The following is a 24,151-nucleotide window of genomic DNA, read 5'->3' as shown; positions in this document are numbered from 1 at the left end:
CTGGCAGGGAAAGCAGGGGCAGAAGTAGTCTTGGCATATCAATTGGAAGTTCCCAAAGGGGTTTCTGTGATCCAACCCGTCACACACATATAATGGTGTCAGCCAGGCCAAAGAGGTTATTGTGTATATTGTTTATTTAAACATAATGTAAATCTGTCTTAAGAAGACAGTGTTAATAACAATCAACCAACCATATCATCTTAGCATGAAAATTCAGTTTTAGCAGCTTTAATAGAGCCTGTTGGATTGAAAAAAATGTAGTGCATTACTATTATTTATATAGACCCCAATCCTGCAAAAACCTATACATGTACAATACATCTCTTTGATGTCCTAGTACCATAGATGTGCACGATGCTCTACAAAACAGAGACAGATGGAGTCCCTGCCTTGAAGAGTTTACCACCCAAAAGATCTGATTCTATAATCTTTATGCTGAAGAACAGTACTTAATCCATGAACAGACCCAATGAGGTCAACGGGACTACACATGTGAGAACTCAACTACAGATTGACAAATCAGGGACTACTTGTGTGACAAATTGCTACTCAGCACAAGAAAGAATGGCAGAATCAGGCCCCAAGATCACTTGTGGGCTTAGGGTGACCAGGTGTTCGGTTTTCAATCGGAACACCCGGTCAAAAAGGGATCCTGGCAGCTCCGGTCAGCAGGGCCACTGACTGTCTGATTCGTGGCACAGCAGAGCTGACAGGCTCCCTGGGAAGCAGCCGGCATGTCCCCCCTCTGGCTCCTATGCATAGGGCAGGGGTGGGGAACCTAGGGCCAGATCCGGCCCCATGGTTAATTTCATCTGGCCCACGGCACCCCCCGGTGGGGCAGGAGCCATGAGTGCCGGCTCGCCCCATTGGTGGGTGGGGGAAAGCCCTGAGTCTCGGTGCCCTCCCGCAGGGCTGGAGCCACTGTGCCAGCTTGACCCACTGCAGGGGTAAGCCCTGAGCCTCCGCCCTGCCACGGGGCTGGAGCCACAAGCGGGGGAAGCCCTGAGCCTCCGCGCCCCCCTGAGTGGGTAAGTGGCCTGTGATCGATTTTTTTCTGTGGGTCAATGGCCTGTCACAGAAGAAAAGTTCCCCACCCCAGAACCTGCACCCCCAGCCGAAGCCTTCACTCTCCCCCGCCCCATGCCCCAATCCCCTGCCCCAGCCCTGATCCCCCTCCCACCCTCTGAACCCCTCAATCCCAGCTCAGAGCACCCTTCTGTACCCCAAATCCTTCATCCCCGGCCCCACATCAGAGCCCGCCCCCCAGCTGGAGCCCTCACACCCCCCACCGCAATCCCCTGCCCAAGTCAGGAGCCCCCTCCCGCACCCTGAACCCCTCCTTTCTGGCCCCACCCCAGAGCCCGCAACCCCCAGCAGGAGCCCTCATCCCCTCCCACACTCCAGTCCCCTGAGCCAGCCCAGTGAAAATGAGCAAGTGAGTGAGGATGGGAATAGCGAGCGACGAGGGGATGGATTGAGCCCGGGCAGGACCTTGGAGGAGGGGCGGGGCAAGGGTGTTCAGTTTTGTGAGAGTAGAAAGTTGGCAATCCGAGCTGACCTCAAAGAAAGGGCAACATTTTCAATTATGATTAAGGTAATCTATCTTTTCTACATAATAATGTGAGGCCTGTTCTGTGTGAGAAGCCCATCAGTGGAGCTACTCAAAATAATAATGCTGCCTATGCTTCACAATATGGAGAAAAATTTCAAACGCACAAATGGCAGGAAGATGGCTAACTGCTATTAGTGCTTTTGAAAAATCCCCCCCGTATACTTAAAGCAGGGAAACTAGGAAGGTTTATCCTTATTGTACTCTGTGCAGATATTTTTCTGATTTCTCTCTCTCCTGCTTTTAGTACTTTACTTGTCTCTACCTTTTTGTCCTGGTTTCCTCCCAGTTTTGCATGCGTGTCCTTTCAGACTGCTCTCAGTGCATTCTCCACAATATGGATTCCCTGCAGCATACATGGTACTTTTTGTACTGTACAGCATGTGCTCACCACTATTTGCACAGTGTACTCTCTTATGTGCCTTCCCGAGTGTTTATTTACTACAGCAACTAATGTAAAGGAGGCAGTTTCTAGCTTATGTAACCAAAGAGCCTCTATAATGAGAGAAACCGGGAACTATTAGGATGAATAGACAGAAGATAGACAGAAGCTCCTTAATATGCAATACTAGGTTCAAAATACCCATTTATTTAAAGTGAAAGGCCACCTTTTAGGTGCCAACATTCCACAATGACCTTCAGTGTAACTGCTTGATAATGTGTACGAGGTAAATGAAATTACTCTCAAAGGGATCATGTTCTCCTTGAGCCTTGTAAATAAATATTCCTATAAACTGATCCCTGGTCTTTACAAATTAGGAAGAAAACATGTCAACTTTAGCCCAAAGGACTCTATCCTCCCCGTCAATGTGCAAAGGGAGTTACAGATCATCACTGAGGGGTGACTAGACCCCCAAAATGGTGTCAATGTCTGTGAAGAAAAGCCGAGTAGTTCATAAATCTAATACTTCATTAACATAATACCTTCAGGAGTAGTAATTATGACTCAGTAAAATGAACTAAAGCTTTAAGAACCATCCTGAGAGAAATAAAAAAAATGTTCTCTGTGCCACAGCTAAATAGGAAGATAATAAAAAAACCTCCACAAGGAATCCAAAATTAACAGATTCTGTAAAAGAAACTGATGAAAGAGTTTTGAGGGAGTCTATTCGCTGGCTGCTTTAATCTTATTGACCTTGCATGTCTTATCATTTTAAACACAACACATCTTTTGTGCAAGAATTTCAAATGCCTGAAGCATTCTAAAGCTGTTGTGAATCTGAGACCTATTAAAGGCAAACTTTTGAAAATGAGCTGTATTGTTTTAATGTGTTTTTGTGATGTTAATCCCTGTTCCTCATAATGGGAGTGAAAGCGCTAATCTCAATACACATGTGATTTCAATGGCAGAGATGAAAGGCCAGGGCATGCAAGGCTCTGCCCCAATTGACATGTGCAGAGCCTTGCATGGTGAGGTGCAGAGGCTATTGTTCACTCTTCTTTCATCGGGGATCCAAAGGAAAGAGGTTCCAACGAGTCATTGCAATGTGTCCATTACTGGGCAAGTAATTTGCCAATGTTACACAAGCCTATATCTTCCCCTAAGCTTTTCTGTTTCCCCAAAGGCTCCATTTAGAAATGCCTTTCAAAGTGACATCAGAATGAAATAGCTAGTACACATGCAAATTATCCAGCTTTAAATTATTTCTGTGCCCCATGTTCAGACTACCCTGGCAAGTGGCTGTGGCTCAGCCAGAATATACTAAAAGCCTCCATATTTAATACTGCGAAGGATTTTTTTTTCCAGCACGTTTCAGAAATATATTACTTTCAATGCTTTGTTTCACTGTAGAAAATAGAAAGTCAGGGTCTGTTTTTTTTTTTATAAATGCTCTAATCTATAAGTATTCCAGCACAGAAACTTTATGCTGCAAAGTAGACTGCTTAGGCAATTTATACTGCACCACAAAAATGTACACTATACTACAGACTCCCAAAACTCCTTCCTCTATTTCCTCTCTGCTGTTACAGGTCCGAAGTTATGGTCCAAATGGAATGGTAATTTTAGAAGTACCTTAATAAAGCCCTGGGGCAGACAACTCATTTTTGGACACCTCTGTACCACATTAATGTAGTCTTGCAGTCCCACCTATCCAAGAAGCTTAAGGACCTGAATTTTAAAGATGCTCCAACCTGGATTCTTACTGGGGAGGTACGATTTTGCACTCACAATTAATGGTAACAGTAGTTGTGATAAATTGCTACCACTTAGGTATTTACTGTAAATACCTGATTGCGGGCATAGGCAAATACTTAGACATCTGAATCTTTGGATCTGTGCCTGCAATTATTTACATACACAAAAATACAGAAAAAACAAAAGCTATTTGTTAGGGCCTGTAATGTGGACTGTCTGCCCTAGAGGTTAGAGCCAGGAATAGGGTCAGGCTCGGGGGTCATGTCAAAGGTCCAAGCTGGAGTCAGCAACTGGGGTCAGGGCAAGGAAGCAGGATGAGGAAGCGTGGAAACAAGAACAGGGACAAGGCATGGTGACAGGAATAGGGACAAGGAGAGAGAGCAGGAATGAGGAGCAGAAACCAGGCAAGGAAGCAGGGACTTGGTCACAGGGGTCATGGAGAGACTAGCTATTCAGACAAGAGAAGTGACAGGATCAGGAAGCTTTGGACACCACAGAAGTTTGCTGTTTGTCATCTGACCTCACTGAGTCAGCAGATGTAGCTTCTGGTGGTGGGAATTAGCAGCATTCCCTTTGCAGCTCAGTGGAACAGAGAATAAGGCTCCCCCTCAGCAGCCACATAGCCTGGGTTTGAGACCATCAGTGCCAAACCCCCACTCCCAGGGCACCACGAGGCTACTCTTCTCAGGGTGATTCCTGTGGAAGGTCTGTGCTTTTGCAGGGACATGTACATGATGAACTGGCTCCCAAGAGTGTTCTTTGGGCCCACAACCCTCCCAAATCAATCAGATAGTACAGGGCCACTCTGCACATTTGGGAGTCCAGGATGTCGGGGACCAGGCACTCCTCATGCTCTTGGTCTTGAACTTGAACCAAGGAGTGGAGGTGGGATATCTGGCTGCGGAATGGATTGTCAAGGAAAGGCTTCAGGAGGGAGACATGGAAGACTGGGGTGGATCTTTCAGGATCAAAATTTATCGGAAGGACAGAAAGATTGTGCTGGGGGAGAGGTGGATATAACTGAACTGCTTGGTAATAGTAATACTAAAATTTAATATCCCTGTTGGGGGGTGGGGGATGACACACCAAAGCAGCATTAAATGATAGCATTTAATTTCAGAAAGGGGAACTGTACAAAAGTGAGGAAGTTAGTTAGACAGACATGAAAAAGTACAGAGCCAAAAGTGAAAATCCTGCAAGCTGCATGGAAACTTTTTAAAGACACCATAATAGAGGCTCAACTTAAATGTATCCCCCAAATTTAAAAACATAGTAAAAGGACCAAAAAATTGCCACCATGGCTAAACAACAAACTAAAAGAAGCAGTAAGAGGCGAAAAGACATCCTTTAAGAAGTGGAAGTTAAATCCTATTGAGGAAAATAGGAACATAAAATCTGGCAAGTCAAGTGTAAAAATATATTTAGGAAGTCCAAAAAAGAATTTGAAGAACAGTTAGCCAAAGACTCAAAAAGTAAGAGCAAAAAAATTTTTAAGTACACCAGAAGCAGTAAGCCTGCTAAACAACCAGTGGGGCCAGTGGATGATCAAGATGCTAAAAGAGCACACAAGGAAGATAAGGCCATTGCAGAGAAACTAAATGAATTCTTTGCATCGGTCTTCATGGCTGAGGATGTGAGGGAGATTCCCAAACCTGAGCAATTCTTTTTAGGTGACAAATCTGAGGAACTGTCTCAGATTGAAGTGTCAATAGAGGAGATTTTGGAAAAAAATGATAAATTAAAGAGTAATAAGTCACCAGGACCAGATAGTATTTACCCATGAGTTCTAATTGTGGTATGTACCCTGTCATTTAAATCAGCTTCTGTACCAGACTGGAGGATAGCTAATATGACGCCAATTTTTTAAAAAGTCTCCAGAGGTGATCCCGGCAATTACAGGCTGGTAAGCCTAACTTCCATACCAGGCAAATTGATTGAAACTATTGTAAAGAACAAAATGATCAGACACATAGATGAACACAATTTGTTGCGGAAGAGTCAACATGGTTTTTGTAAAGGGAAATCATGCCTCACCAATCTACTAGAATTCTTTGAGGGGGGTCAACAAGCATGTGGACAAGGGGGATCCAGTGGATAGAGTGTCTTAGGTTTTCAGAAAGCCTTTGACAAGGTCCCTCACCAAAGGCTCTTAAGCAAAGTAAGCTGTCAGGGAGATAAGAGGGAAGGTCTTCTCATGGATCAGTAACTGATTAGAAGATTGGAAACAAAGGGTAGGAATAAATGGTCAGTTTTCAGAATGGAGAGAGGAAAATAGTGGTGTCCCCCAGGGGTCTGTATTGGGACCAGTACTGTTTAACATATTCATAAATGATCTGGAAAAAGGGGTAAACAGTCAGGAGGCAAAATTTGCAGATGATACAAAACTACTCAAGATAGTTAAGTCCAAAGCAGACTGCGAAGAGTTACAAAGGGATCTCACAAAACTGGGTGACTGGGCAACAAAATGGCAGATGAAATTCAATATTGATAAATGCATTGGAAAACATAATGCCAACTATACATATAAAATGATTGGTTCTAAATTAGCTCAAGAAAGAGATCTTTCTTTGTGGATAGTTCTCTGAAAACATCCGCTCAATGTGCAGTGGCAGTCAAAAACGCTAACAGAATGTTGGGAATCATTAGGAAAGGGATAGATAATAAGACAGAAAATATCATATTGCCTCTGTAGAAATCCCTGGTACTCCCACATCTTGAATACACTGCGTGCAGATGGGGTCGCCTCATCTCAAAAAAGATATATTAGAATTAGAAAAGGTTTAGAAAAGGGCAACAAAAATGATTAGGGGTACGGAATGGCTTCCATATGAGGAGAGATTAATAGGACTGGGACTTTTCAGCTCTAAAAAAGAGACAAGTAACAGGGGATACAATAGAGGTCTATAAATCATGAGGTCTATAAAAGAAACCTTCAAAACCAGACTGTTATATCAGTAGATGCTTAAATCTTTCATATACAAGTTCATCTTATCCCATCGATTGACATGAGAACTATGGGAAGGAAAGAGGGTGGAGGGGGATTAAAAGTATTATAATGGAATGTGCATCACTGAGTGGGAGTGGGGTGGGCAGAATACCACATGGGGTTTTAGCAGACCAAGAAGTCTTAAAATGACCCTCAAGTGGGCCTCTCTGGAGAAAGGATGTCCTGAACCTTCTCCCAAGATTTACAGATTAGAACCTCTCTAATGTTTCAACATTAGGGCACCAATTCAGCAAAGCACTTAAAGATGTCAAACTTTAAGCTTGTGTATAAAAGCATCTCTATTATAGTTATTTGGAGTTAAGCAGGTATTTATGTGCTTTCTGAATCAAGGCCTGGGGGCAGGGATGCATGTTCCATTATATCTTCGTACAAAAAGGCAAAACCTCTAGGCTATAATTTTCTTATCTGGATGCAATATTTAAATCTAAGTCTAAATCTGGAACCTAAATAAGTACTCTCATTTTCACAGGTGCTGAGCCCTTGCAATGCCCATTGACTTCAATTGTCCTTCAAGTCACCTTTTGGGCCACCCCTGGATAGCCTCTGCTTTTTCCTTTTGAAGCTCTACATTGCGATATAATAGAGAATACTTTCTCCTCTGGCCTGAGTTTGAAAAATCAGATCTTTTGGTGTTTAGGTAACTAACTCATGGATATTTAATTTATTCAAGGAATTTATATAAAATACAGCCTAGAAAGATAATAGAGTAATTGTTCTGACACCTCACATGACTGCCATCTCACACAAGCTACAGTAAATAACTCCTCCACATATTTCTTCATTTGCATTAGAAAGGCTCTTTAGCCAATACCCTTTTTCTTATATGTAGTTTAAAACAGAGGCAGTTCTTCTCCTCTGATTATTCTCTTTCACTCCTACGGCTATGTTACAGTCCCAAAGCATTCCCATACGTATTTCCTCAAACACAACTGGTTTGACCTCTGAAGAACTTGGGAGCAGAGGGAAAGATCCTGTATGACACCAGCTTCCTGACGCTGCCCAGAGTCACTCTTTTGAATTTTTCTCCTTTTCACCATCTAAGATCTGGCTATCACATATGACCTCACCCCCATTGGCCTCCTCACTTTCCCCTACCTCCATCCACCTCATCCTCTCCTCTTCTTTGCTACCCTCTGTCATTCTCTCCCCTGCCATCCCTGCTCCTTTGACCTTCCTTCTGCCCCAGAACTCATCCCTCCATCTTTTCACTGTTGCCCAGCATGCCTACTCCCAATAACGAACAAAAACCCAGGAAGCAACCACTAGCATTTACCTACTTACTGATATGGCCATCATCATCATCATACCCACATCACTACAATTCTTTAACACCATTGCGATTATTAAGACAAAAAGTCACAGTCTCCATAATAAATGCACAAACCTAAGCCACCCTATGATTCTTTGTCCCCTTTTTTCCTTAACCTTAACCTTTCCCCCTACCCATCTGTCTCCTGAATGCTTAGAATGTAAGGTCTTTAGGAGTGCCCAGTAAATTAATAACAATAAAAGTCAACTTTCTCTGGGGAATACCCAGCTTCTGATACAGATACCAAAATAGCAGAAGGCTATGAGATTGGGGGTCAAGGGCAGAGAAAGAGATGAACTTCAGAAGATGAATAGAAACTGATTTTTACCATTGTTGGACCTTAATTCATAGTGGAGAAAATGAAGCTCAAACAACAACTACACCCAATTAAAAATATGAACAAGCATCATTTTGGATAGAGGAAAGATTTTATAGATTTTTAACATTTCATATATGCGGGGGTGGGGGGTGTATATCTATCGATATATAAATAGCACTAGGGAAAAAAGGAACATTCTTTAACAATATCAAAATTAAAACAGGTCAAATTTAAATTTGAGAACAGGTCTGTAAGGAAACATATTACTTCTGTATTATAAAAGAAATATTGCAAAGTTGTGTATCCTAGTATTGAGGACAAGTTTTCTGCTGGTGTAAACTGATGCAACTCCATTGTGTTTAATGGGACTACTCACAGACAAAGTTACACATGCTCTGAAGCATTTTCTGGATTGGGACCAAAATGCTGAGCAACTTGCAACATCACAAAAGGAGCTGGTTGCCACTGCGTTTCTGGAGAAGACCATGAGAGAGGCCATTACTGAACTGCTACATATTGATTCTCGCCTGCCTTGTATCTTGCATAGTCATATACATTTATGCAGTGTGAGCGCAAATTGGGTATTAAAAGTAACAATGAGCATGGTAGAATTTTATTCCCACCCTGCACAAGGGAAAATGGTTATACTGTACAAGGTGCAAGACCACGGAGAACCAGGCTCCTTATATTTTGCAAGAAAAAAAAAATATTAGTACTGTCCAACAGCTCCCAGACAATTCAAGAGATGCTGTGAATCTACCTTGGCATTTAAATGGCTAAACATAGATTTAAAGAGATGAATGTGACACCGCTCAAAGAAATCACAATGTAATTCTACATGTCCTTTGAAAACAAATTTGAATCCTTAACTCAAGCAAACTGTTAGGCTAACATGAACAACACCAGGCAAAGAAAGAGAGAGAAGGGAACTTTCTACTCAAGTGTAATGTCTCAAGCATAAAGATGGTCCTAACGTCTTCACAAACTCTTTCCAAACTCCAGTCACTCACCCGTTGTATGCATCATTGCTAACAGATCTACAGATTTCTTAGTGAAGTAAAAGGGGCTGGTTGTTTACTGGAGCCCTTCATAATCTTGGAATTCCCCTCATGATTTGCAGGACTCTAAGAGCAACCCAATTAGAAGACATGGAAACATGGCCCCTGCCTTGATTTCACCAGAAGCATCAAGAGACAAATGAGTTTCCCCCCCACCAGCATGCAAGGCTCTCACCATCAGTCTGTCTGATGGTCCGTAAGTGTGGTGCTACAACATCACATATTCCTTTTTGATCATCTCGGTTTGCACATATTGACAACTGTATTATTATAGAAGTTCGCCCGGTAAGCGAAGGTTGTTCATATGTGGGAGTGGGGAAGCAGTGGTTAGATGGTAGCTTCCTTATCCGAATATACTTCCATTAGATGAATAATTCTAGTTATAAATTCTCCAGCAGCATGTATAAACTGCTTGGCATGTACATCCACCTTATTTTCCAGGTTACTATAAGAACCACTGCAATTCAACTGATTTAAGTGGAGTTTCCCTGGGAGAACTCACATTGTCAGAAATGGTCATTAGCTAAACAACTTGAATTACCATTGCTGCGCATCTCTAATTTGATTTGACTAATCATAATCCGGCTGTGTGATCAGCATTGGTGTCAAAGGAGAAGACATTGTGAAGTTGCAATCTTTCATCGAAAACTGGAAACAAAGTTTGGTTTTCTAAAAGGAACACTATTCCATGGTATAGACAGGCCTCTGACCTTTAGTCTGCGATCTTCATCTCCACTGCACAGCGAATTTACAGACACTTTAAACGATTTCCAGGCTGGATTTAAGTTATTCATCACAACCTGAGAATGAAAAGAAAGAACGAAAAATACTTGACATTTGCATGTTTCAAAATAGAATGCTGAACAATAACTATGACTTTCAACACAGTATGTTAATCAGAAAGGGAAAAATGAGCAGAGAGTAAACCCTTTAATCCGTCAAATTAAGTGCACCATATTGTTGGCAATGTTTTTGGAGCAATCCACGGGACAAGCAAAGACTGTTCTGCTTAATGAAATCTTTTCTATGTGTACTGTTATGCTTGGATGGCATCAAGAGAGAATTAATACAGATTAGGCCCTGATCTAAAGCCCAGTGAAGGCCACAGGAGTCTCCTGCTGACTGCAGTGGGCTTTGGAGGAGGCTCTTAAAAAGCAACAGCCTGAGCTAACTGAAAGCCCAGTGCGTTAAAGCCCTTGAAAATGTTTGAAGTTTAAAGAGTTTATACATCACACACGTACTCTTTACTGACATAGTGACTGCTGACCAATTAGTTACCCGGGAGTAAATCCTGCCCCCACCCCTCCAACAGATGGAACAAGCCCTGAATGTAGCAAAGTCTTTGTGGGTCTACTGTGAAAAGATGTAGAGAGCTAGCTCAAAGACCCTGACCCCTGCATGCCACAGGACTGTGTTCCAGTCAAAGCACCAGTGGTGGAAGCGACTGTGTCTGTCTGCACTAGCAGCAGCGCACTGAAGCCCGATGTATGTAGGTGTGGTTTGGGGGGAGGATTCCATCTACTCTGGCCCCCTGGATCTTTCCCATGCACAGCCCATTTTCTCAGTTTTTTTGTTAGGAAGAGGATATGCCCCATGGTATGTGCTGTATCAGGTTATTTACCATGATGGTAAGTACCAGTGCCATGCAATTAGAAAGGTAATGATATGGTTAGAATTCTGGATTCAGATTCTTGTCTGTGGCTCCCACAGATTGCAATAGGGGTCAGGCATACATGTCTGAAGTCAAAATTTGATTCTATGTCTAATTTTTCACAGAATAGTGATTCTCCACTTTGGAATCTATGAAGGATCTGATCCTTTTGTTCTTACATTGGTAAAACTCCCATGGAACATAGTCATGGAGCACGGACAGTGGGATCAAGCCCAAAGACACTAAAAAGGGCAAGAGCCACATATGTGACATCATGAAAAAAAATAAAGATGGGTATAAGCAGGCAGAGTGGTCCATCTGGAGAACCAGTCAGAATAAAACAAAACAGTTTTGAAGACTAGGTTCTTCCTCCAGACTTCTATTTCCTGAAGGTCTTGGAATGTACATGAAGCAGCCTTATTTAAGCATAAGGGAAAATAGCTAAATAAGAATGAACAGAAGTAGTCTTCATTACAGAGCACAGTATATGCCTTCTCTGTAACATGCTGCTTGCATTCTGCCTCATAAAATGACAGCTCTCTTTTCAGGCAGACAGATCCCAATGTTTTCTCTGTAACTTTCTAAGACCACATCTACCCTGTGACCTAAGGGAGTGACTCCCAGCTTGTGTAAACATGTGCTTGGTTTCATCTGTGCATTTAAAATAGTTGCGTAGCCAGGGTAGTATGGGCAACAGCAGTGGTGCTGAGTACAAACCGGCCTTACCCCTGTGAATATGTACTTGTCATGGCTAGCCTGCACCAGTGTTGCCTGTGCTACCCCAGCTACAATTTTTAGCATGCTAACTCAGATGAGTATGTCTGTAATCCAGGAATCACACCCCTAGCTCCAACTGTAGACGTAGTGGTGGTCTTAGCAGTTTCATAGATACATGCTAAAACAATCTGGTCTTATACTTCCAGAAAAGAGAAATGGAAACCCAGTTCCACATTACCACTTCAGCCCTGTACTGTCTGAGGCCAGAATCACGCAAAGACTAAGTCTTTGTCTACAGTAATGATGTAAGTCGATGTAGGTTACACTAGTTAAGTTACATAACTTATATCGACTTAATGCAGTGTCTATACCGCATTATGTCAATGGGACAAGCTATCCAGTTAACATCGCTTCCACCTCTCATTGAGGTGGATTAATTAAGTAGATGGGAGAGCACTCTCCCATCGATTTATGACTTTATCAGACCCGTTAAAATGATGCCCGCTGCATCAATCACAGCGGCATTGATTTAGCCCATAGTGTAGACAAGGCTTTACTCATTGACTGACGTCAACGGGACTACTCACAATGCATAAAGAAGGCATAGGACACCTGTGCCTATGTATCAATTTTGAGCCCTGGTGCTTCATTTGCACATTAAGTCAACAAGAAAAAAGCAAGTTAACAGGAGAATGAGAAAGACAATATGGCATCAGCACACGGAAGAACAAACAGCAGTGGGGAAGAACTTTGTATTTGGATACACTTCAAAGGTTTTCTGGACTACTATAAGGAAGAGGAAAGAGAACCCTGTGATAAGCCATCATTGAAGGAGCAAAAAGGACAGCCTTTTTTGTATTCATGAAAGCTGGATTCTGGTCCAGGGGGTTGGAGACACTGGGAGGTTGCTTTAGGTGAGAAATTTAACTTAGACAAAGATTTCATCCTGCTAAAGTTATGTTTAGTCTCCTAGAAGCGTGTTATATTTCTGTTTTATTTGTAACTATATCAGTTTCTACTACCCTTACTCAGTATCACTTGATTCTTTTTGTTAATAAACCTCTCTGTGTTTTATCATAAGTGGGAATTGTTAGGTGAAACCAGTAAGCGGGTGAGCACACTGTCTCTTTAGAGGCAATAGGCTTGGCAATTACTGTGTGTCCAGTGACAGAGGCTGAACACTCTTTAAAGGGGCTCAGGGACTGGAGTGCAGCAAGTGTTACTTGCCATGCAAAGTAAACACTGGCAGAATCCTGAGAAGTTTGTCTAGAGTGGCTAACAGACAAGGGTGACAGAGAGCAGTCACCCCATTTAGCACCAGCAAGTCTCACTTTTGCTAATGCACAGGGGTAACAAGGTCACCTACAGCAGGGGTTCTCAACCTTTTTTTTTCTGAGACCACCCCCCCAACATGCTGTAAAAAGTCCACAGCCCACCTGTGCCACAACAACTGGTTTTCTGCATATAAAAGCCACAGCCAGCGTTACGGGGTAGCAAGCAGGGCAATTGCCTGGAACCCCATGCCACAGGGGCCCCGACAATGCTAAGTTGCCCAGGCTTTGGCTTCAGCCCAAGGTGGTGGGGCTCAGGGACCCAGACATCAGCCCCATGCAGTGGGGCTTCGGCTTTCTGCCCCAGGCCCCAGCGAGTCTAAGGCTGGCCCTCTTTGACAGACCCCCTGAAACCTGCTTGCGGCCTCCCAGGGGGCCACAGACCCCTGATTGAGAACCACTGACTTATAGTTCTGGGTGCCCCGAGAAAGTGTCACCCCATCAAACACAATTATATGCTGTAAATTAAATTAAGCCTGCATTTTAGGTTCCAAGAACACTCTTCTCTTCTCGCTCCCAGCAGTACACATCAGGAGTAGTTGTACTGAAGTCAATAGTTACCCTAGTGTGAAACTGGGGGGGAAAGGAGTAAGTAGGACCTCAGTGAGTCAGTGTGGGTGCTTGGGAGTGTGTCCTTTGAAATGGCAGAGATAAAACTATTCCTTGCTACAGACCAGCTGTGCCCCTGGAGAATAAAACCTGCCCATTACTCACCTCAGTCCTGTGAACGAGCTGCTGTGTGGCGTCATCATTCATCCGGAAAATCTCCAGAAATGGATCAGATTTGCTGAAAAAATCCTAGAATAAAAATCAGAGCACTTTACTCTTGAGACCCATTGGAGTGTAGCCACAGCATCCCTCTGCTTCCCTGCTAATGAAAAAAGAAATGCTAATTCTGTTTCAGTGAGACAATTAGGTATCCCAGAATTATCTTTTATCCTTACTCGTTCCACCAGGACTTACACGATGCTTCCGCTGGTCTCAGTTTGGCTATTCAATCATGGCAATAGGCATTGTTTACAGTAATATTGTGGCCTGCTTTCTCTTTTAACGATAGCTTCCCCACCTGTACACAACCTGATTCCTGCTGAGAGCAGCCTATCTAGCTGATTTATTTCTGTCCTAAATACGAGTTTGGTCATTTATCATCAGTTTTATTATATTTGGGAAGCTGGACCAGATTTCAAAGGAGTTACACCATGGATGAATTTAGTCCTATTTAGATAACCCAAACAGAAGTTCAATGGCTGGGATATAATGCTATTGTCAACAAACATTAGCACAGGCAGGGCCGGCTCCAGGCATCAGCTGAGCAAGCTGGTGCTTGGGGCGGCAGATTGTTGGAGGCGGCATTCTGCCCAATCCTAGGGCATCACGGCCGCTTTTTTTTTTTTTTCGGTCTTGTTCCACTCTGGCCGCCCTGTAGGGGGCGGCGGCGCGGAGAACCAGAGCGCCCTGCAGGGCAGTCCTCTTCCTTCCCTCCCCACCGACCGGAGCAGAGCCCTCGCGGCAGGTGGCAGGAGGCGGCGCAGCGGGAGGGGCCGCGTGGCAGTGCCCCTGCTGTAGCCCTGGCCGCCCCTTCTCTCTCTCTCCCACCCGCTCCCTCCCCCTCCCCCCCAGCCGGTCCCCCTACACCCGCGCTCCGGCCACGCCCCTTTTTTTTGTTTTTCGTTTGGGTTTTTTTTGCTTGGGGCGGCCAAAAAGCCAGAGCCGGCCCTGAGCACAGGCAAGCTATGTTGGAAGCTTGGTGATGTATTCTTAGAGAAAAGAGTCCTAAGTACTAAAGGAAAATAGTACTCCTAAGTATTAAAGACATGACCTGTGTTTAAACAATAAACAGAACAGGGGGAAAGGGGAGCTGCTAGATGCCCCTAACTATGGGCAAATCCAAAATATCTAATCCTTACAAATAATCCTTTTTGGGCACTTTGACTCAGAATCTGAGCTGTGCTATTATGCACTGCATGAGCTGATTGTAGGGCAGTGTTTACTGGACCCCCATCCTGGATCCTGTTCCTGATGCAGTATTGAGCAACTTTTGGGCTGCTCTAAACTGTGCTGCTGTCTATAGCCCCATGGGGCTGCTACTAAAGCTGCCGACTGTTGGAGCACAGCAACATTCTGATCATGACCCCTTTTCTCTCAACCACGACCTCCTACTGGCCCCCTGTAGCAAGGGATCCCCAGGTAGATGGTTAAACCAGCTTTCTAAATGCAGCAGAAAGCACCCCCCCCAAAAAAATATTCCTCTGCAGCACTGAAAATTCAAACAGAATAACAACATTTTGTGAGTACAAGAGAAAAAGAAAACTGGAAACAAATTAAAACAAGTAAACAGAATCAATACAGCGTCACTGTAGTTCAGTGTCATGAAAAAACTAAAGAACTGACTTAAGTGGAGTGCCCTAAATACATTATTTTAAAGACTATGCTGTTTTAATAATCTAGGAAAGGAAGGATTTTTAATTATGAATTTTAGCTTATGGTGTCTCCTTAAATACATAAGAAAAGTTAATTCTTTCTGAACCTATGCAGTAAACATCACTTAACATTTAAGTTCCTTAGTAACAACTCAGAAAAAATCTATGCTCAAGAAACACTTATCTGCTAAGAGTTTTATCAAATTTTGTTTCATAGTTATTAATGTTTTCAAACCATTTCAGCTGTTACAGTATGTCTCTCAGCATGTTCAGCTTTATTTTATTTCACAATAATATTAGAGCAGTCCTCTTTCTGGAAGATGTATCATGCAATAAAGGTTTAGTGTCTAAGTGTTTTAATAATGTTAAATGATTCATTAAATGTGTGCCAGTGATATAATGCACAATGTTCTTTCAATACAAAAAGCAGTTACATAATTTTAACACAAGCACATGACTTACAGTTTCAAAAGCAACTAGCGAATTTTGTTAGCTCAAATTTTGGGTACCCAACTTGAAATGTCTTCAGACAGCTTAATTTTCAGATTGCGAGTACTGAATGCTTTCTGAAAAATCAGGCACCTTCGAGGTGTCTTAAACTGAGCACCAAAATATCAAAAATCACTAGCCACTTTTGGAAAATTAGGTTTATAACTGCATTGCTAACAAAATGCAGTGCTAAAAAATATCCTTGAACAACATAAAACTAAAAGTGAAATTGTCTTTTATTTCATACACATCACAGTTTGAGAATCTTTTTTCTCAAGTTAACTTCCCCAGAATGGGAAAATGATAGTTTGTATGCCTGAGTGCTCAAAAGTGATTACAGCATTCAATAGATGTACCTGCTTCTTAGGGTAATTGTAAGGTAGCTACTAATGTAATACAAGCATTCTGGAAGTTACTGTTCTACTGTGAAGAGTTTCCATTAGATCTCTTGAAACAAAGATCAGCCATCTGAACTATGTGGGTTTCAGTAAAACATGAAACTGTAGCTCTACCTTCCAAATGTGTACCACTATAAAAATGTAACCTTTATTGGCTCAATTAGGGCAAGCTTTGATAGCTGTGGGGTTTTTATAGTTTTGCATGAGATGCTACAGCCATTCCCCTGAAGAGAAACTGATAGTTTGTTTCACTTATTCTATTATCCTCAATCTCCACTGAAGCTTTATGAAAAAATCTTCACCAATGATTAAACTAGCAACAGACCCTTTTTATCTGCCAAACCCGTGCTGTTTACACCCTGTATTTCTATTATAAAGTAGGTAGATTTTTTTGAACAACCACCTTTGGCCTTTTAAAAAGGGCAGTAAATACTCATACCACAAATGAGCAATAGCCAAACTAGCAGTGGTGTTTTCCCATCTGGACCAACACCACCATCTTGTGAATAGCTCTATGAATGGTCTTGTTGTTCCTTACTATTTAGAGCTCTTGCAGAAGGCATGGGTTCCCATCACACTTGCAAAATGAGGCCACTGTATTATTTGTTGAGTTTTATCTAAATCAGTTCTGTCACACATATTTGTAGTTGTGGGCTTATTACCAGCAAGCAGAACCTGGATCACTGAGCCAACACATCAATCTGATTTTGAATGGGATGTTTTAGGCCAGTAATACGTCTCTGAGTCCTGGATTGTCCTCTTGAGGAAGGAAGCCCTTTACATGCGGAGCTTTGCCTCTCTCATGGAAAAGAGGGGCCCAGCCACCTCCATGGCACTGGGTGTGAGGCACCTACCCTCACATCCAGCTGAGGATGTGCCACATGGGAGAAGGGAGTGGGGACTGGATAGGTCAGATGAGGAGTGAGCGGGCTGGGACAGGGCTGTGGTTGGGACACACGTATCATCCCCTTCCAAGTCCCATAAAGCTCAGCGTGAATAAGTAATGAAGTTTGGGACAATGTTATTATTTCCACAGGGCCCATTCTCTTCAAGGGTTCCAGGACTACCAGGGCCAGGAGGCTTCCATTGTTGAGAGATAGGGAGGCTGCCTGTGGCCATAGCTGTGTGGAGGGACAGGGCCTCGGTGAGGATAGCACTGATCTCTTGTGGATTCTAGGGGCTCCACCAGGTTTCTCAGGTAGGTTCCAAACATTTTTCATGAGGGGAAAACTCCATCCGCATGACAGGAGGAGAAGAGATGATCTGGCCCTAAAACAGAGCTTGACAATGTAAATATAAGTACTGTATTCTGTAGGTGACATCAGTTTATCTGGTCAGTGATCTGTTAGTTTAGAGGCCTCTAACTGAACCTTAATGGGTTGAACCTTCATCAACTATCAGATCAAGCATATCTATAGTTGCGTATTACATAACAGTTTGCTATGGCTAGGAAGGTGCCATTATAGAATATTGACTAAGTCATCTTGGTCATATAAAGCCTGCACCTCCTAAAGATGGTTCAAATTAAGTGAGGTCCCTCCAAACAAACCAGCAAGTAACATTTTCTAAAACTGTTTGACTTTTAAATAACAAAATCCCTGTCTTATTAATACAGTAATATATGCTAAAATAACTTGTGGTAGCCTTGATTAGACCATTTAGTACACAAGGCAACTTTATTAATTAAAAGATTTTTACTTAACAGATCCATCAGATCAGACATAAGATAACAAAAAGAGCAGGTGCCACATAAGGACCCTTTGGGCTTGTCTTCAGTACCGGGAGATCAACGCTGCTGCAATCGGTGATGTGATGTTCCACCCCATAATGCTTTATGGAAATATGCTTACGAAAGTAAATATGACATAACTGGAATATTTTTATTCTAGATATGCCATGTACCATATCTCTGCAAAGGTTATGATCTACTGGATATATTCATCCTATTTGTATGCATGTATCATTTTTGTATTCGAAGTTATGAATATTGGCTATGTACTTGTTTAATTTTAAGTAGCTTCAGTGAAGCAGTCGGTCAGCTTCCTGAGAAAAGACTATTCTTAGTAAGTGCCCAATCAAGAAACACTTTAGCTAACAATGAACTTGGAGATGCCAATCCACGCCTGAGCTTTCCCAGGAATATGGCCTGGCTGGTAAGGAACTCAGTCATGCATGGACATGTGACTTGCCCATGTGTCTCCAAAACTCCATCTTGGAGCTGGATTCTGGATAGGTGAGAGGAGGGGGTCTCCACCCAAAAGAGAAAGTCTATTTAAGCTCCTGGGAGACCCCTCCATTTTGTCTTCAGTCTTGCATGTTTTATTTTATTTTGCTTGGTAATTCACTTTGTTCTGTCTGTTATTACCTGGAACCACTTAAATCCTACTTTTTGTATTTAATAAAATCACTTTTTACTTATTAATTAACCCCGAGTATGTATTAATACCTGGCGGGGGGAGGAGGGGAGAGAAACAGCTGTGCATATCTCTCTATCAGTGTTATAGAGGGCGAACAATTTCTGAGTAAAACAGATTTATTTGGGGTTTGGACCCCATTGGGAGCTGGGCATCTGAGTGTTGGAGACAGGAACACTTCTTAAGCTGTTTTCAGTTAAGCCTGCAGCTTTTAGGGGACATGGTTCAGACCTGGGGCTGTGCTTGCAGCAGGTAAGCATGTCTGACTCAAACAAGGCCAGGTTCTGGGGTTCCAAGCTGGCAGGGAAAACGGACTCAGAGGTAGTCTCAGGACATCAGTTGACAGTCCCAATGGGGTTTCTGTGATCCAACCCATCACAGGCAGGTGTAGTGAAGACCCGCTAAATTGATGGCAGAGTGCTCTCCAGTCGACCCCGGTACTCCACCTCTCCGAGAAGAGTAAGGTAAGTCGACCGGAGAGCATCTCCCATTGACACAGTGCAATGAAGACACCGGGGTAAGTCGACCTAAGCTATGTCGACTCCAGCTACGTTATTCACATAGCTGAAGTAGCGTAACTTAGGTCGACTTACCCCGGGAGTGAAGACAAGACCTTTGCTAATTTAGATATGCCCCATAAATAGATACCCTGTGCTTAAAAGACTCTCTAAAATTACCATGAAGTGAATATAGCTCAGGTGCTGAACCATAGCTTGGATTAATCCTTTTAACTGGACTCATAGCCACAATCACAACCCTCTCAATGATATTTTCAGCAAATTATGTGGTACACTTATGGGAAGGAAACAGACAGTTGAAACACCTGCTATGCTGTACCTTTACGTTTTCTTTTGTGGACGTAACAGCCTGAATGACAGCTGAAGTGAATGTTACAATTTTAAACAATGATTTTAAAAAGCAGTGACTAAAGTTAGTTTCTTAAATCCACTTTTGGGCACCTAAATAAATGATCTGATTTTCATTGAGGATCCAGCAACTCCCAATGAGGGGATAATTCATCTTCCACATGGGATTCATCATTTATGGTAATAAAAGATGCTAAATACAGGGATGCTATTAACCCCTGTGTCCTAATCAAATTCCAGCACTGCTGATTATATTCTGCCTACCTATATTTTCAGTTAATATGCTATTATTCCTCACTTACAGTCTGAGCTTCCAAACACCGTGCACATACATAATTCTACTCCTATTGATATAATTGTGCCACTCACACACACAAACTTACATGTGCACATAAGCATTTTCAGGATCAGGCTCTTTGAGTCCCAAAGTACTGTGCGGTATTACCATACGTTACTAATTAGGAACAGCATACCAGCCAAGAAGGGTCTGCATTCTAATGGTGGTTATAGGGATTCAGTGCAACAGTGATTATCTGACCTTCAATTATCTGAAATTCCCTGTTATCCAAAACAGGGTCATGGCCCCATGACATCCATTAATTACAAGATGTTCCCTCTACTACCTTAAATAATTAAATGCTTCCTATTACATTTGGATATTCAAGGTTGTGACTTATATGCAAAGTTATTGGGGTGAAAGGTGCCATATCGAGGTAAAATATTATATAAGTATAATTAATAACAATGGGCAACACTGACAGATAAAGATGAGTGAAGAGGTAGGTTTTAGTCTATGCACAGATTCCTGATTGAACTGGAGACGGTTTTGACAAACACATAAGAAGGAATCTTTCTCTCACATTTCACATACATTTTGATGAATAAATATATATATAAGTCCAAGATGATGTGAAGTATTCAAGCATTATGTTAAGATGCCTACTTTGAGTATTACATCTTGATTCCCTGTAAAAAGCTCACTTATCTTAGCACTTCTGATCTGTGGCATTTTAAATAAATGAGGTCTCCGCATAATTAAATTGTCTTGGTTTTAATTACGTTCCCTTGAGTTTTTTTAATTACTTTGCAAGTTGAGGAAAGCCTCATTGGGAGAATGGATCTGAAATCTCTGATGTGTTTAATAACGTCAAGCAACAAAAATAGCAGTGGGGGAAAATCTTATTAAATCATATTTGCAGGCTTTCTTATATCTTTCAATAAGGTTAATATCAAACAGCTTACCTTGTCATCTAATTTCCGTGCGCTGAATGAAAGTTCAACATAGTCATCGTTGCCAGATAATTCTTCAGCAATCACCTAAATGAGAAGCTACATATGAGTTTTGCATGTATAATGAAAGAAAATAAAATTAGGAAAGATGCCATTTACCAGCATGTGGACTATAGACCCTATCAGCTGGAAACTGACAGTCACCTTCCAAGAAACCAGACACGTAGCTAGCAGAGATATCAAAATAGGTCAAAACAGTACACTTTCCTCTGGCAAAGTATTTTGCCTCTAACTGAGTGGAAGATGTTCATAAAACAGGTTATTCATTTTTAAGATATTTCTAGGCAACCTGCCATGATAAATAGAAAGACTAGGAATGAAATTACCTGTAATTAATTACCATGAAATTCAGGCCTTGTCTACAGTAGGAGGGATTTTCTAGTATAGTATAGTATAACCATATAGCCCGATAGTGGAGATGCAGTTATATCAGCATAAAGACACTGGGGGCTAATCTATACTACGAAGGCTTTGCTGGTATAACTATACCAGCAAAACCCGTACTGGAGATGCAGCTTAAACCAGTTTAGTTAAATCATCTCCCCAAACAGCATATACTATATTAGTAAAATGACTCTTTTGGCATCTGCAAAGGAGTGGGAGGGGAGAGGGGGTGAGAAGGAGAGGTTTGACCCGTATTAACATAAACTAGAAGTGTGTGATATTTTCACATTCCTAACCAATGTAGCTATGGGCAGCAAAACATTGTAGTGTAGACCTAGTCGGATATAGCTTATGTCAATTCCCCTGGCTAACATAAGGTATGGCAGTATAAGCAGAGTTACTCCGATGTAACTGCATCTATATTAGTGCCATGTCTACACTAGGAGTGCTTTGCTGGTATAGCTATACTGATATACTCTAGCAACTTATACTGGCAAAACTGCGCTTTCACTGGTATAATTTATTCCAGATCCCCTGAAAGAAGCTACACTGGTAAATCACATCCCTGGCTGACACAGTCATGCCAGCACAAGTCTGTGGTGTAAATATGGCCTTGGGCTTTTATTGGCATCGTTATGTCAGGAAAAACTCACGTGCCTGACATAGGTAGGCTGGTAAAACTTTTAAATGTAGAGCAGGCCTTAAATAGAGCTAGGGCAGTGTACCTGAAAATGCCACCAAAAGCAAAATGACATTTCAATTTTTTTTCCAATTGAAAAATAATTTTCTGCCCACAAAAATGCTCCCACAAGTCATTCCCCAAAAGCATACACAAAACAGAGATTCATGCCCATTGCTCACATATTCGCCAGCCATATCTGTCTCCCACCCAGGATTAAACCATAAGACTCCAAAACCTTGGAGGACTAGTTGGGTGACCAATGACATCCTTCAAACCAGCTAGGTACTGCCTGGGTCAGAGTGATAATCAGTGTACTACAGCATGATGCTTCTACTATTCTACTGTACAATTCTCAGGAGTCAACAGCGCTGCTTGGAGTCTCACATTGTTTCAGCAGCATATACTGGGACTTTTCGGGACAAATTAAAAAAAAAAAAAAGAACAAAACTGGAGGCTGACTTTAGCCTAAAAAACATGTGTCATAGAAAACTGGTATTTGGTCACACAAAATATTCACAAGCACGGATTTGTGTGCACAAATCCCTAATTGCGCATGAAAATACAATCACACGTGCACACACACATTAATTTTATATGTGTAAGTGAGACCTGAGTTGCTGAAAATTTGCCCCGTAATGCATTAGATGATATTTCTGTTCCAGGTAGACTACTGGCTGGAAGGATCATGTAGGACACATCACTATTAGCACATAAGGATTTGTATATCAAATTTTAAGCTTCGGCAATATTTTATAATTGAGTTACAAATCCCTACCTATGAGCACTGACAGACTTCTCTTTGAGTGGTTGAAAAAGCACTGCTGTATTATTTTATTCCATAGCCATGTAATAATAATATATTGATTAGACAATTCTAATGGTAGCGCCATACTAAAGATGATAGTACACCTATCTGGGATGTGAGCCTTTTCAATTCACTGAAGAATACGTAACTCAATAGGAGTTGTGCGTTAAAAACAAGTTGCAACATTAACATTAGTAAATTCCCTATTTCACAGATGCTCAATATGTATCCTGGGACCAAAATGAATTAAAAATATTTCACTTTGATTTATCACGTTGAGACATCCAGTTTTCATACAATTCTTTCTGTTTGAGTTCAACTGTTCTAATTTGAGTAAAGTCCATCTGCTTTACAGTACCATTGAGTAGGAGCCAGGATATGTAAGCCTTAGCCCATGTTATTAATAGTAAAATTGTGTTGATATTTTCAACACCCAGGTGGAGAAGTAGTTAGCAAAACTATCGGCAGAAAGGCTAAGGACACAAACCTCCTTATCTATTTTGTTGTCATATTAGGTTTCTGAAAGGAAATCTTAAATATTGTGATTGCTTTGCACTTAGGCAGCACCTTTCTGAGGATCTCCAAGGGCAGCAGAAATGTCATTCAGCTAAGTCTCACAAGAGGCCACTGAAGAGGGAAGTATTCTACTAATAGACTGAGGAATCGAAAGGTTAACTGACTTGTACAAGGTCAGTCAGCTATAGGGTGACCAGATGTCCCGATTTTATAGGGACAGTCCCGATTTTTGGGTCTTTTTCTTATATAGGTTTCTACTACCCCCCACCCCCGTCCCGATTTTTCACATTTGCTGTCTGGTCACCCTAGTCAGCTAGACAATGGCAGAGAGTGGAATCAGGATTTGCAAGATGAATTCCTGTTACTTGCTATAGCAACTAGGCAACATTGATTCTCAAACCAGGAGTAGCACTTTTGTAGTCCAAATCCTCACCTCACTAGTCTCAGGTCTCATTATTTTAAATATTATTAAATATTCACATTGCAGCAGCACATGGAGTCCCCAACAAGTATCAGAACTCCATGTCCTAGGAGCTGCGTGAACACATAAGAGGATTATGGACCTGATTCTTGTTCACACTAAGTCCCATTACATCAGTGGTCGCACCCTTTTTGGGCTCAGGACCCATTTGTAAATGTTGATGGCCTATCATGACCAAGTAAATAGCCTGGGGGTGGAGAAAGGTTGTGTCCTGCCCCTGGAGTGGGTGGGAGGCCCTAGGGGAGGTTGGGTCCTGCTCCCTCGGGAT

General features: G+C 42.1%; 1 protein-coding gene across 2 annotated transcripts in view; it reads right to left on the bottom strand.

Annotated features, from left to right (window-relative positions):
* Window positions 1-24,151, bottom strand: part of CPNE4 (copine 4) — a 327,733-nt gene that overhangs the window by 96,564 nt on the left and 207,018 nt on the right. For both annotated transcript variants that reach the window (XM_054021033.1, XM_054021034.1), the window contains 3 exons: window positions 20,968-21,042; window positions 13,853-13,936; window positions 10,150-10,239 (listed from right to left, as the gene is read on the bottom strand). In XM_054021033.1, coding sequence (XP_053877008.1) covers window positions 10,150-10,239; window positions 13,853-13,936; window positions 20,968-21,042 — 249 coding nt within the window. The remainder of the gene's footprint in view (window positions 1-10,149; window positions 10,240-13,852; window positions 13,937-20,967; window positions 21,043-24,151) is intronic.

This window comes from Malaclemys terrapin, chromosome 2 (genome assembly GCF_027887155.1).
Source record: "Malaclemys terrapin pileata isolate rMalTer1 chromosome 2, rMalTer1.hap1, whole genome shotgun sequence".
NCBI classification, from domain to species: Eukaryota; Metazoa; Chordata; order Testudines; family Emydidae; genus Malaclemys; species Malaclemys terrapin.
The sequence above is the reverse complement of the archived record's forward strand: the minus strand, read 5'-3'. Positions and strand labels throughout refer to the sequence as shown.